Source organism: Dinoponera quadriceps, unplaced genomic scaffold (assembly GCF_001313825.1).
Source record: "Dinoponera quadriceps isolate SergipeBrazil2010 unplaced genomic scaffold, ASM131382v1 scaffold1658, whole genome shotgun sequence".
In the NCBI taxonomy this organism is placed as follows: domain Eukaryota; kingdom Metazoa; phylum Arthropoda; class Insecta; order Hymenoptera; family Formicidae; genus Dinoponera; species Dinoponera quadriceps.
In genome coordinates, this window is record NW_014555920.1 from 639033 (window position 1) to 654193 (window position 15161).

General features: G+C 43.2%; 1 protein-coding gene across 5 annotated transcripts in view; it reads right to left on the minus strand.

Moving 5' to 3' along the window:
* The window catches only part of LOC106745736 (eukaryotic translation initiation factor 4 gamma 3-like), a 48123-nt gene that overhangs the window by 10595 nt on the left and 22367 nt on the right, over positions 1-15161 (minus strand). For 3 of the 5 annotated variants that reach the window (XM_014621608.1, XM_014621610.1, XM_014621606.1), the window contains 6 exons: positions 13120-13472; positions 12706-12981; positions 12433-12562; positions 12135-12326; positions 10398-10594; positions 8209-9226 (listed from right to left, as the gene is read on the minus strand). In XM_014621608.1, coding sequence (XP_014477094.1) covers positions 8209-9226; positions 10398-10594; positions 12135-12326; positions 12433-12562; positions 12706-12981; positions 13120-13472 — 2166 coding nt within the window. The remainder of the gene's footprint in view (positions 1-8208; positions 9227-10397; positions 10595-12134; positions 12327-12432; positions 12563-12705; positions 12982-13119; positions 13473-15161) is intronic. The other 2 variants (XM_014621609.1, XM_014621607.1) reach the window with 1 other exon arrangement.

A 15161-nucleotide genomic window follows, 5' to 3' on the forward strand; every position in this document is an offset into this window, starting at 1 on the left:
GATCGGGACGATCGCGGACGATAGTCTCGGATCGAAAAGACACTTCGGAAAAGCCTCGGGGGAGCTCTGGCCCCGCGGCGCCCGACGACTTTCACGCATCTATTTTAACCTGTGAACTGGCGCAAACCAACAGGCACGACATAGGATTTCTTAAATTAGTTCTGTTCGCCGGTTTGCGTTGGAGCAGGCGCACTGAGCGCGCAATTTCGTGTATGGCTCTCTCTCTCTCTCTCTCTCTCTAATCCGCAGAAACGTATCGTGCGCGCGCGCGCGTACACGCGGTGTCGCGTGAAAAAACAGAGGAAAAGCCTTGATTTTATCCATTTCCACGTTAATTTATCTATCCATTTCCACGCGACGACGAGTGCATCGCACAGCGGTACGCGCGATTCCCACTCGGATCGATCGGAAGCCGATGGAGCGCTCGAAACTTCGACTTCCCATCGGATTTCTCTCTATTTTTCCGCCGATAGTTCGGTTGGCGGCTATTAGAATCGGCTGATTAATCGGCGTGCGCACGAGTACCTTCACTGAGCACCATATGCCGCTCTTCGATTCGATTCTCGATGCATGAAAGTAGGTTGAGTCGCATTTTGCAAAAGCGGGTCGAGGTGGCTATCTCGAAAGAGAATCGTACAATCGGCGATCCCCGTCGCCGTCGCCGACGGCCAATAAATAAAAATCGCGCAGAGGTCGAGCGCTCGCGCAATGGCGCGGATTTCGAGAAAGACGATATAATTAGACGGCTCCGATCGCGGTGGAGTCGCGCGCGCGAATCGTCCGTCGTGCATCGACGGAGGCTTATAAGACGAGCGTCGTCGCATCGACAGAAAAACCGGCCTGGTTTCGCGAGTATACCCCTCGTGCGCTCTGGTGTGTGCTGTGCGTGTGTATGTGCTTCTTAATCGTATCGTGAGCCACATGTTATCGCAGTCGTTAGTTGTTACTACATGACGATTTAAATTTGTAATCTATTCCAATTCATTTTCGAGTCGCCTTCTCGTTATCGCGAAAAGCGTAAAAATATCATCTTATCCGTACAATATTCTAACATGTACATTAATATTACGTCAATGATATTTAAAGATATAATAGCTAAAAATTATCTACTATGTTTAAAAAAGGATGGGTTTTGTTAGGTCTAATCTCCATGTTTTGTTAGATCTAATCTCCAAGTTCTTAGATCCAATCTAATCTATTGTACGGTCATCTCAGCAAAGTGATCGTTTGTGTTCCATTGTTTTCCGAAGTGAGCGTAACGAAAATTTTTCCATTCCAAGTTTTACATGATGAGACTTATGTCAATAATGTGAATTATCGACCACTATCTAACAGAAGCATGTTGGTTATCTTAATGATAACAGAAGAATTTTATCTGATTTTCCATTTTTACTCGAGCCTTCGAAACCGAACAAGAATCCAAAAACATTCCTGACTTACCCGTGGTTTTTTAATTCGAATTTTTTAATATTATCGGAAATCTAGAAACAGAAACGACGTGGAAGAAGGAAATTCTTCTTTTCCACGTTGAATTGCATCACATGCGGAGTATGAGAAGTTTGAAACGTGTTAACCGCTCGAATATATTGAATATCAATATCCAGTGCAAGTGGACTTTCAGTATATATTTGAATATATTTCGTTTTGCAGTTATGAATTTATTCAATAATAAATTAGAATTAATAATAATATTACCGGATATTTACCGAGAAATTTTTGCTACTCTCGACTTGGAATACAAATCGCTCCAAATTTGTAATAATTTCACAATTATTTTGAATATCTACTTATCTGGTAGAGATTCCAAATATCGGAGGCTTATCTCGGCGTGTATCTTAATCTTGAGTAAATATATTCCTATTTTAGTAGAGATACACTTTCCTTCGTATCAACTTGAAATTCTTGTACGACCATTCGAGATATAGAATTGTAGACAGAAGAGAGAGTGGGATCGACGCGATCTCCCGAAATGCTTTCGTGCGGCGCGTAGAAATATTTCTGGATCCGCGTCCGGTCGTGGACTTCCCCCGAAAGGCCAAAGTTTAAGCTACATCGAAAATCGTACGTTCGCCCATAACGATATCTGGTGATTACCAACGCATGAACAGTCCTTCAACTATCCAGTCTCGTTAATGAACGAAACGTTACACGGAAGAACGGTTTCTTTTTATTTACATTTTATTATTATAATACATTGGCCAAATGTACAAACTAAGCGACGCCATAATCGCTCTTGAATTTTTAACCAAATATTATATTGGTTAGTCCAAGCAACAGATTAGATTGCAAAACAAAACGTCTAAACAGTAATTTTTCATCAAATAACGCGCGATCTAATCTTACGGAACGAAATTTCGAATATAACCAAAAATAATGCATCGCTTGATTGAAAATAAATATTCAATTTCTTGGAATAATAGTGATTTTTTCCATCAAACAATGTGGTATAATCTAATAAAACAAAATGATACTCGATGTTATATATAAATTGTCCGATTTTTTTCCGAAATTGCGATATTATAAAAGTTGTCCGAGAGTCGAACAAATAATCCAGAACTCGAGTGAAAAAAAATCGTTTGTCCTTGCATATAATAAACGGGGCTCCTCGGTGCTCAAAGCAGCCGCGCGCGCCATTTTCCACCTTGCGGCCGCGGGATTCTTTTCTAATCCGCGGAAGACTTTCACTCGATCGCCGCTGAACGACGGCGGCGGCGGCGGCGGTCCAAGGTCGCGCGCGGCGCCGAAAGTCTCGTGATATTTTTTTCGATGCACACGCTCGCTGCGTGTTCCCATGTGAAATGGCGCATTAGCCGAGGTCCTAGCCGAGCGAAGAGAGCGCGCGCGTGCGCACACGGCACGCATTCACGCACTCGCGTCGCCGCGCGCATTCGCGTTACCACACGCGGCCGTGACCCCGACGAGACTTCTTTTACCGGACCGGAGTGTGTGTACGCGGTTTCGGCAATGATGCTTCTATTATCAATGCATTTCTCCCGCGGGTCAATCATTTCGGCTGATAAGCCGAACCGGATGCTCGAGTGCACTCGTGCACCAAGCGGAAAGCCCAGAGTATCGGGGTCGATCTCGATTTCGAATGGCGCGTCATTCGGTTCTACGATTTTTTTTTTTTTTTTCGAAGTCTCTTTCATGTAATACGTGCATTCGAAAATCTATCCTTCCTAATTGCTATGAACAACTTAAAAAAAGGGGCGATTTTAATATTTGAAATGAAGAGTTTTAATGCAAAACTAATTTAGCGAAATGAATCAATTTTAGTATTTAAAAGTAAAGCTTCTCATTTCCTTCGTATCGTCATGTAAATTATGCAAATTTCTGCCATCTAATCTTTATCATGTATAGAAAGAAGAGAATTAACTCCCATAATTAAAATCTAATTCACACAGGTAAAAATTAGCTGTACATATAATACAATTGAAATTTAGTCAATTTAGTACATTTTCTTGTCCGTGTAACTAATTTTTAGCTCCTACAGCTAAAGACCAGGTCTGGTAACTAAATTTCAATGGATTATGTGAACAGCTAATTCCTTTTTTCCGTGTAGAATTTATTAAAAAATTCGGTCGATACTTATGATTAAAATAACATTCTTCAGTAACAGAAAACCTTTTTGTTGCCAAGCGGTTATAAAAACAACATATGGAAAGCGAACGGAGAACGAGATATACAAAGGATGAGAAGTAAAATTATAAAAAGAATCGCAAGAATGTGCGAACGAAACTCTAACTTGAGAAACACTATCATTGATTTACCGCAAAAAATATATATTGAGAAATTCGCCAAAGTGAATAAATCGGAGTATTCCGAGCGCTAAACAATGATCGCTCGGGTACGTGATCGTGAAAAGATAAATTTCGAGCGAAGAGCGATTCCCGATTTCGATGTATCACATAAATAAATCGCGAAAGCGGAGCGGAGTGTTTCCGACACAGAAAGAGAAACGAATCGCCGACTTCGTGAAGCGGAGTTAAAAAGACGGCATTACGAGAGCCGAGCGGGAACCTTGGCGAGCCAATATGGGTGCTGCGTTCTCTTTCGATCATTCACAAAATGGCCTCACACGCACGACCGCGTGGTCGGCGTGTAACGTCTTTTCCTCCGAACGCCTATCGGATCGCGCTCGTTGCGTGCGATTTAAACAACGTTCGAAAATCGACACGATCAATTTCCAAGACTCCAATTTCGAGCGCATTTCATTGCGCTTCACCCTCCCTCCGCCAAGTTTTGTTAAATTTTTTCAAATCTACTCGAAATCCGTATGTATGCACGTGGTAAGGAATTAGTTAGATAACAGCCGTCGCGATAACGTTGCGACACACATTCAACGGAGTCCGGGAGAATCGCGCGATACTTATTTTTTGGAGTGATTCGCGATGACGAACGGCCTTTCGCGGGTAGGAGCATCTCTTTCTCTTGCAGAAAGAGAGAGAGAGAGAGAGAGAGTAACCGACGGGGACCCGCCTCGTGACTCCGCGTGTGCGTCGGTCGCTGCCGCATCTGGGTGGCCATATTTGAGCAGCGCCTTCGACATTCGAACGGACGCGTTGCGCTCGCGGTACATTATCGGCGCGGGACTGCCACGTAGAGTGCGGCATGCGATTTGCAAATCTAATGAAAGGAATAAAATGAGTAAAACGGGTGTGCGTGCGTGCGTGAGCGAGCGAGCAAGCGAGCGAGAGCCCGCGCGCGTAGCGCCGTCTCGTCTCCTTCCCTCTCTCCTCCTCCCGTCTCACCTCCTTACCTAGCTCGCCTCGCCGACTACAAGATGTCGGGAACCACGTTGCTACCAAGGCATCCGACATTTTTGATCACGGCCCGCACCGAAAGCCGGCGAGAGAGACGTCCGGTAGAGAGCGAAAGAAGAGGAAAAAGGAGGGAAAAATGGAGATGAGAAGAAAAATTCATACGTACATACATCTCGATTTAAGGTTGTCCTTCCATTATGGGAGCCACCGCTGCTATTCTTCGCCCACTTGTTTCAACTCACTTGTTATTCGCTTTCTCACACTCACGCGATAAGACGGGGAAACTCTTCACTCCATCGAAAACGCATTCTTACCTAAGGAACCGCACCGACGAGACAATGCGAGAGACGCAGAGATTTCGCAGGAGGTACCGAGGAAAGAGCGGAGAGGAACCAGATGCGGGGACGGAGAACGATGCGTGTATAGGGCGCTCGTCGGAATCGAGTAAAAATTAAAAATTAAAAAAAAAAAAACAAGATATGTACAATTATTTCCGAAATGGTCGCGAATGAACACCGTGAACGAGGTATCTCAGATACGTGGGCAACGAGAGATGACGCACGTGTAAAACGCGTACAACGATTAAGAGGAATGTAAAAATTCGAAGCGCGACGTCGAGGAAAGTTCCCCGGGGTGCGAAAGGAGACACGGAGAGGAACGGAACAAAAATGGGGACGCGAACCAAAAAAAAGGGGGGCGGGGGGAGAAGGGGGGCCCGAGGGTGGAATCGGGATGTAGAAGAGAGCGGAGAGTAGAACGAGGCCGCCGGCTAGCGGAGCACGTGCTAGCTACTGAAAGAGACCCTCGGCGACGAAAGAGACCGATGCCGTCGCCGAGACTTCCACCCCTCTCTCCGTGGCCCAACACCAGTCACCGGTTAACCTGCTTCGTGCATCCTCGCGATTCGTCGGCAGTTTTCGCGTAAACGCGTCACCGTCTGCCTTCGGCTCGTCGCGCAATGCCGCGCCGCGCCTCGCCGCACCTTATCCCGCACGTTTCGATCACGGTGCAGGAGGAAGACGGGCCTCCAAAGCGCGTCCCGAAAAGGACAGACGTTCATAGGATGCGAGGAGAAAGAGGAAGAGAAGAAGGCGAGCCCGAGGACGCTTCCGAGCCTAAATACGCGTCCTTCTTCCGGAGAGCCCGTCGAAACGACATCCATTTTCACGAGCGCGATCGATGCCCCGTTCTCTCGAGCGCGCGCTCACGTTTTTACCCCCCCCCTGATACACGCGAATCAACCCCGAAATTCACCGAGGGTATGCAAACGCGAATTTCTCTCAGCGACGCTGACCCACGTGCACGCTTCGGTGTCTCGTACGCGGAAGCCCGTAGGATGACAACGCGAATAAAGAAAGGCCGAGAAAACGTGCAGGTATGCGCGCACTCGCGCATATGCACGTGCTGGCTGAGAGGAAGAATTTGCCTTACCATTTTTCTTGGTTTTCTTCCCCATTTTTCGCGACGAGAGGTAGATCGCAGATCGAAGAAGCACAGATTGCACAGGTTACTGATATCCTCAGTGGAATTCGCGCGGACGAATCACGCCCGAAACGCGCTGCACTTAACACGGAACAACAACGTCGAAAACACGCGCGATATTCTAGAAAGTTTTATTCGAGACAATAGCAGTGAGAATCTTGAAAATCTCCGTCCTCGGAAATTCAGCAAGTAAAAATGCGATTATTAAGAACTGCACGCGAATCACGGTTGGTTTCTACTGGCGAGTTAATGTCTGTTGACACGTGATCAAACGGTCGTCGAAGTAAAATTGAAATCGAGCACGCTGCTTTCGAGAATGACGAAACACGTTTCGGACGTTCAAGTTGTATCGTTACTTCCGTCGACCGAGTTACGACCGAGTTTGAAACACAAATGCGTTTCACAATGAAGATTCTCGACGTTGCTTCCGACTACCGGCTACGAGATCCCTGAGTTCACTGCGCGGCACTGTGGGAATTTAAGAACGATGGCCGAAACGACCGCTCTCGACGACTGCACGATGAGTACTACCCTCCTCGTGGGATTTTAGGTTGGGTTAGGCTGGGTTGGGCTAGGGTAGGGTTAAAAAGGAGGGTGCAAAAGGAGCCCTCTTCGGGGAAAAAAGGAAATTGACCTGCAAAGCAACAATAGGCCTTGTTCTTTTCGGCTGAACCAATGCCGTGTTGGAATTTAGCTCCTTTTCCGTTAAACGCTAAATCGTATACTTGTTTTTCCTTAAAGATAAAAAGTACAGCGTGTAATTCAGGCTGAAAAGATCAGGCCTAATGTTCAAGTGGACACGTGTATGCGCGCGCACATGTATTCACGCTCGACACGTTACATAGATTTTATGTTCATTTTACTAGACCACGAAATTTATGGCTGAGAGATATTTTCAGGTATACATTGAAACGTATTTTTGTTGACGATATGAACAGTTGCTAAGATGCAAAAAAAGAAACTTGTGTGACATAGAAAAGCTTGCACAAAGTATACAAAAAACGCTCTCTCTCTCTCTTTTTCTTTCAGAAGTACAAGATCGATTATATAAAATAGTATCATAGAATCGTTAGGTTTAGTTGCTCAGTCGACTACTTAGTGCTTCTGCGTATTAAAAGAACTTGTTTAAAGCTTGAGACGGTGTAAATCATGCATATCGCGTGTTATCGCGAATGCGTGGCACAAAGTTCAAGCAGCAGGCGTTTTGGAATGCATCGGTTTCCACCAATAAATCACACTCGTCAGTTACGTCGATTGCTCGTAATCGATAACAATTCTCAACAATTATCGCGACGCCGGTGAATTTCCAATTGCGGGTGAAAGAGAAATATAGAGAGAGGGCAGTTGTCGTATCCTTGAGTAAACTCGTTCAAGGCTGTGGCCGTCTGGGCGTAACCGGAGTGCATTTTCCCGCGTTGACGCGTCTTTTGTGCTCTTTTTGTAATTTTCAGTCCATTTTTGTCTACTTAAACGCAAAAATGGCCAAAATCGTCAGTATTAGTGTCGATGTGCGAAGTACCGTTCATACTTGAGGGGAAATGATGATGCAATTGGGTATACATTAATATCGCTGTATACGCGTGCACATACACATGTAAAGAGACCTCACGATATGCGCCGATTGTCTCTACTTTTTCTCACAGTGAAATATTGATATTAGTCAACTGTTAAGCAACAGAGAGACACGGGTTTTCCTCGTATCCGAAGGAAATATTTTTCCCATTTAAAAGACACTAAAAGGAAATTTAAGTGGAGCGTAAAACGACATCATTCAATATCACGTGACGTAAACGAGAGATAAATGAACGACATAATTGAGATACTCACCAGACAACACAAGTGTTAAAAACCGTTTATAAAACAGAAGTCCTCCGCCATGGGCGGAACGTTCTCGGTCAATATAATACATCTACGTGTGTGTGTGTGTAAAAAGCGATTTTAAAATAATTGCGTAAGTACTCACTGTCGGCCGGTTTCTGCTGGACCTCGTTCCTGGGGAGGTTCTCCGTCTCGGCTTTCTGGCCAACCGCGTCGCCATTCGCTTTCTGGTGATGATGGTCCGTCTGCTGATTGTGAACGGGCGTGGAAGAAGCAGCACCACCTCGCGAACTCAGACTCTTCTCCCGGGTTTTTCTGTCGCCCTTCTGCTCTTTGGCACTCGAAGGCAGCTCGGTAGCGTTAGGCTGACTGTGAGCGTGGTTCTGCGATTTCCTCCTCGGCGGCGAATTCGACGTGTTCTTGGCGGACAGATTGGGAAACGGTTCTCGGGCAGGAACGGGGTTAGCACTCGGGGCAGTGGCGGACGGTTTAGCGATGTCTTGGCCAACGTTCACGCTCGGTACGTTCCAATGTGAAGTTGTAACTGCCGTCTGTGTTACATGAGGCGAAGTGTTAGCGCTGCCCTTGGCCACTTCGGAGCTCGTAATAGGTGCCGGGCCGGACCCAACAGCCTCAGGCTGGGTCTCGGCGACTGCCGACGTTATAGTCGTCGCCGTTGTGGCCGCCGCCGTTGCCGTTACTGTTCCGGCATTAGCGGTTGACGCGGGAACAGTATCCTTGCTCGCGACAGCGACCACCGTTGGAACGACGACTGACGATTCCTCGATCGTCGTATTTTTTACTTCGCTCCTAGGCTGGAACTCTTTCGAAGGGAGTTGCAGTGGTTTCGACTCCGCTTTAGTCACGGTAGAGTCTACTTGCGCCTTGCTACTAGTACCTAACGATTGACTATTTATCGCAGATACAACACCGCCAGCTACGTTTTGCGTAGACGAAGGTGAACTGGCATTATATTGACTATTCGCGCCGTTACTGGAATTATTTTGGACGTTTGATAAACTTTGCGCCGTCGACGTTTGAGACGTATTGGCGGACGTAGTATCGGACGCGTTCGCCGATACCGTTGAGCCTGAGTCGGACTCCTCGGTCGCGGCTTTCGCGACGCGAGCCGCAAAATCGGCTATCACCTCCGCACCATTATTCTGTAACAATCACCAAATCTGCGTGATAGACGGTGACACGTGCTATTCACTCGTGCATTACGCTTGACAACTAAAAACTGGCTCCAAACTCAAATCATAGGGCGAGAGAAATTAAAACAAAAGGACTTACATAAACGAAATAAATATTCAAGACACAATTTCGTATCTGTTACTCCATCAGTCATCAAATCCTCGTTAGCTTTCGAACTAATCGCGGGGGAAACAAATAATGCACGTTTCGTTAATAATGGACTATAGCATTAGCGGTGCTGATACCACAAGAGTAAAACTTCTTCAGTTATATGTATGTAATGTCTTCTTCCATTAGTTCTATGTACGTCTTCTATTAATGTCTTCTTCCATTCTTTATTTCAATTCATAAAAATGGCTATATGTTTGAATGACTAAAAATGGGAAGTAATTTCTACGAAAGAAACTAACTTCATTCAAATGATATTTTTTCTGTTTAAAAGTGTATTTTTAGGTATTTTTATCACAACATCTAACGGCCAAATCGTATCTGTTTTAAAGAAGCTTAGCGATAGACAGCGAATCATTTGAAGTAATTATTGTAAAACAATCTAAAAATTCTTAAAATATAGACTTCCATTTTGTCTTCCACACGACTTTTTCTTTAACGTTTAATCTTTTTTTAATCAAGATAAAACATGGATGATAATTTAAAGAGCAAAGTCAAAAGTTCAAGTTTAGATAGATAAGTTTTCAAAAGTGGAATAGAAAAAGATATATAAATTTTCAAATAAAAAATTAATAGTACTTTAATCATTATTAGTACATTTGAACAAAACTTTGCAAATACCTCAAATTTTTAAGCCCGATGTAAATCCCCCTCTAAGTACGACGATTTAACAATTTATTAGAGGACTTGGCTCGTGCGGATAAACAGATACGAGTACGAACACAATTGACTATGAGAGAGGAAGAGAGAGGAAGAGAGAAAAAGAGAGAAAGAGAAAGAAGCCACAAGAATTAGCTTTCTTTTCTTGTAGTTTGTTATTGTACATACGTAGTTTATTTTGTACATGATATTTATTGACTTTTCACGAACATTATTTATTCTTTACATGCTTAACTATTCGAAGCATAGCTCTACTGTGTACTTGAACTCTCTTAGTCAATTGTCTATATATGATAATTTGACGCAACTCACCTGTGGCTGTGGCGTCTCACGATTACTAGATTCACCACTTTGTGTAGTTTCGTTATCTTTGTAAATTTCATCGCTTATATTCTTGCCGGTCAATGGATTCACTATGTCCAAAATCGCATTCTGTCCTCTCGGTTTCCGAGATCTTGTGGTGCTATTAGTAGCGTTTGTTGGACCACCGTTGTGGGCTGCATAAACGTCTTTAACGAAACGAGAATTCATTTGCCAAGGAACTAGAAGTCACACGAACATAACACCAATGGATGAATATGAAAGTCACGGATACGTCAAACCGCATTTTAGCGATTATTTTCTTTTTCCAAAATATAACCCTTGTAAAGCGGGCACCGGTTTCATTCGGATCAATTAAATGATGTATATTTCTAATGTTAACTTATAAAAAAAAACTTGGTAATTTAATTCCCCTTAAGACAAAATGCTAGTAATATTTAAAAATTAAAATATTACTAAACCCTTTCATTGAAAGAAAGAATTTACAGATATTTTTATAAAACTAGAATTCTCACGTAATAAGACCGAAATACGAATGACAAAATATAATAAGATCAAAATCTAATCGAAAAACTTATTCTGCGCAAAACATAGGGACACAATTTTATCGTAAAAAACTTCTATCCAAATGAAACGGCCACTGTGCATTAATTGTCAGGCGTCAATCGTCAAGTGAACCGTTATTCATGGGTTAATGATAAATTAATACGTATGTTGGATACCGTATTAATTACCGACATTATTGTTTCTTTAATTGTTTCTTTAATTATTTCTCTTAAATTATTTCTCTATTATGGAAAGTTCGTCGAGTTTATCATTTCCTTCCTTAATGTTTTTGCTTTTTCTTTGGTTGTTATCTCAGTACTTCATGATATTTAACTATATAAGCTGAGACACACATGTATATTGTCTATCTACCCGTTGAGTCTGTACTGTTATGAATGTCTCGCTTCGCTTTGCTTGGTGTTAATGTCAGATCAAGATAACTATGTCTTCCTGGTAAGCAACTTTTCTTCCCTATTGTTATTGTATATTTTTGTACTTCTATCAAACTTTACTCATATTTACCTTCTTCCCTTTTTTTTTCATTTAAAAAATAACAAAAACAGATATTTTACTAGTGAGAGACTGGATGTTCATTTTATCTTTCGATATGTTGAACGCATCTGACTTTGATAATATATAATTAACACCTTTTTACCAATTTATTAACAATTTCTATTCTATACAAATTTTGCATCGGCATTATGTTCTTCTTATTTACGTATTATAGTAAACGTTACAACAGCATATATTTCAAATTTTTTAATCATTACTTAGCGTTGAAAGGGATCTAAACAATTGGACCGAAACGCTCGTTGTATATTTGTAATGTAAACGTCGTTACTTTTTTTCTTATTACATGTTGTACTGCTCTGATATGAGTTTGATTCTTACTCTTTGCTTTTAATTATTCACTTGAACTTATCCATCCATTTGCTCAAAGTATCAAATAAATTGCATATATTCCAGGTTAAAAGCACGACTAACAAAGAGCCAATTAAATGAGATAAAATGTACACTTGTCACGAATCGATACACGACCAACCAGTTAAATTTTTCAATAACAATGTAAATACAAGAGCGATCATGATGTAGATACGAGAGAAAGGAAATCAATTGTGGTATGTAACGTGTTAATGAACATAATAAATGATGATGACATGTCGAGTGGGTTCAACTACATACCAGTCTGCGTAAGAGGTATACCCATGGGAGGCAAGGCCTGCGTCTGCTGAGCAGGCTGCTGCAGTGTGCCTTGCGGCACGACTGGAGCACCCTGGCCACCAGTCAATGGTCCAGCGACATGCTGCGCTCCACCACTCACAGCACTTGCACTTGCTCTGGTCAAACTCATCGTGTTTGATGGTGAATAATAATCTGTCGAGCAGAGAATAATTTCATTAGTCGAATTTCGAGGCTCGATTTATTCGGCTGAACGACAAGCTGCGGGAGCACGGAGGCAAATACGAAACATATAACTTACATCCGGCAGGCTGGTGACTCGGCGCATGAGCATATCCGAACACATTTGACGGTGTTAAGAGTGGTGCATGCTGGAATTGATAATATGACTGGTTTTGATGAGCCTGATGTCGCTGAGGTGGACCAGGAAACTGAAAAGGAAACCATCATTATTGAGCTCACATCTTTATTTGTTGGCATCTTGCACCACGAACAACTAGAGATATCGAATGTACCAACGTAACAGAGAGAGAGAGAGAGAGAAAGAGAGCAGATACAGAATATAAATTAGTACCTGTAGAGGCAATTGGTTGTTCATGGGGTACACGGATTGCTGGTGTGGCGTGTGCAACCCGGGAACCTGACCTTGCACATACATCGTGCCAGCTTGCACCGTCAAACTGGCTGGATGCGGATATATGGCAGTCGGTTGTCCCCCACCTCCACCTACGCTAGCCATCCCGACTACTGGTGTGCCGCTGGCACCTTGGCCTCCTCGATGGTTAAGACCTCTTGGTTGTTGCGGTCTTGGAGGATAATAGCCCTGCGAGGTATCCATAAAAAATGCGTTCTAGAGATACAAATATATAGTAATAAGTAATAAATGAAAGGGAAACAAATCATAATACACTAGGAAGCCATTGCCGAATGTTATCCTTCGGCGAACGGTTAGCGTGTAATTCTGTAATCTGAAACGACAATTACGTACTTGGTTAGTCGGTCTCGTCTGTGTCTGCACGTACACTTGCGGCAATGACGGCGGCTGCGTTTGCAAATGGGCCTGTTTGCCCATTTCCTGGGGTTGCGTGTGTACAGGGGGCGTCGTTGTTGGAGCGGGTCCTTGCGGTGGTTGTGATTGGACCCCAGGCGCAGGGGCTTGCGAAGGTGCCTGTCCCCCAGCAGGGCCTCCTGGCGGTATACCTGCTGCCGATTGTCCTATCGTCTGTATACCGCCAAGTGGCGGACCTCTGCCCCCAGGAACTCCTACACTACCCCCTCCTGCACCCACCTGGGCCCCTGGTTGGGCGCCGTAATTTTGTCCAGGTACATGAAAATCTGATCCTGCAACAAAGAATGCAACTCAACCGTTAGTCCGCCGTACATATAATTATGCAATATCACGTGCATATGTTAGTAATACGGTTATTACATAATCGGGATGACTCGTGTAACTTCGTATTTAATAACGATCGTAGTGTTTATTTGTTTTTACAATATACCGTGATAGGTGCGAAACAATGAAATCGAACGTAAAATCAAATCGCAACAATGGCTACAATTTGCGACAGACAACATTAAATTCCGTACATTTTACATGATATCTTTTGCGTAGCTCACGTAACTTCTTCTTTTAGCATACTGTTTGTATATTCCGTAATGCGTGCGTGCAAGTTTTAACATATGATATATTATACAATATAGAAATAAATACAATAAACATATGATGAATTCGATGTATGTATGTCCATATGCGCAAATGAAAAAACGCATTAGAAAAGGATACGTTATAAAATATGTCTATGCATATGTTACTACGCGTCGAAATTCCACCATTCGAAGTTCTTCGTGATTAGCTGAAAATTCCGTGCGAATGGACGAAGTATTGTTAAAGAAATTTTCTTTTCTCTTTTTTGAAACATACATTTTTTACTTACGTCCGCATATGCGCAAAAAATATTCTAGAATATTTACATTTTTCTCTTCAAAATGTAGGAACCCCGTGTTCTGGACGCATACTTTCATAATTCTAAATTTCATTTTTCTTAAAAACGTCAGGTATAACCTGCTTGAAAATCATAAAGGCAATGTTCGAGTTAACAGGTCAAACATTGAAACGACGACAGTCATTGTGAATCCTAACCACTCGTAGAAAGAAGCAAAAAAGAATTCCTCGCATACCTGGGTTTTGTTTTAGACACAAGAAACTCGAAATACGTATTTCTATTTCCAAATCCCCTGTTTCTTAGGAAAGTCACGCGACGCACCTTCAGTTTGAGAATCAGAAAGGAAAACTTGGCCTTCACTGTGTGTTCAGAATAAGATTCAGGTATGCGAATTCTTTTCTGTTTTTCGCGCAAAAAAATCGTTAGGTCTCACAATGGTGGTCATTGTTTCAACATTTGGACCCGCACGGACGAAAGTTACGGGAAAAATTTCTTCGGCCATCATCCGCACGTGATGCGCACAACGGATACAGAAATGAATCATATCGTGTTTAGATTGATTAATCGTGTTATTGCGAGTGCGTCGCGCCGGACGTGTCTTGGATTATCTCGCAACGAATGGAGAATAATTTCGCGAATTCAGCAACGTCCGCATATGCGCAAAAAATATTCTAGAATTCGCCGAACGAGGAAAAAGACGGAACGAAGGAAGAACGAGGCAAACCCAATCTCTCGCTCGTCGGGAAACAAATAAAATATTTGCGCGAGAGTTTGGAAAATCACAGGAAACGGCAACGACGTTAGCAACGTTAACGTCGACGCTAATCGCGGCGAGCTTACGCAGCATAGATAAGTATGTACGAGGAATTCGCTTCCTCCCTCGGAAACACTCTTCTATCGTATCTTGATAAGGTTCTCGGGCATGTATCACACGCCACTCTCCAAGGTTTCCACCGTTCCTCTACGACAAACCGCTCGGCGAATATACTCACGAAAAATCACACGAAGAAACACTTTGCAACCACGTGGTTAACACGCGCGCGCCTCCCGATCCCGTCGCCCGGGGCTCGTTCTACGCCAGGTAAAC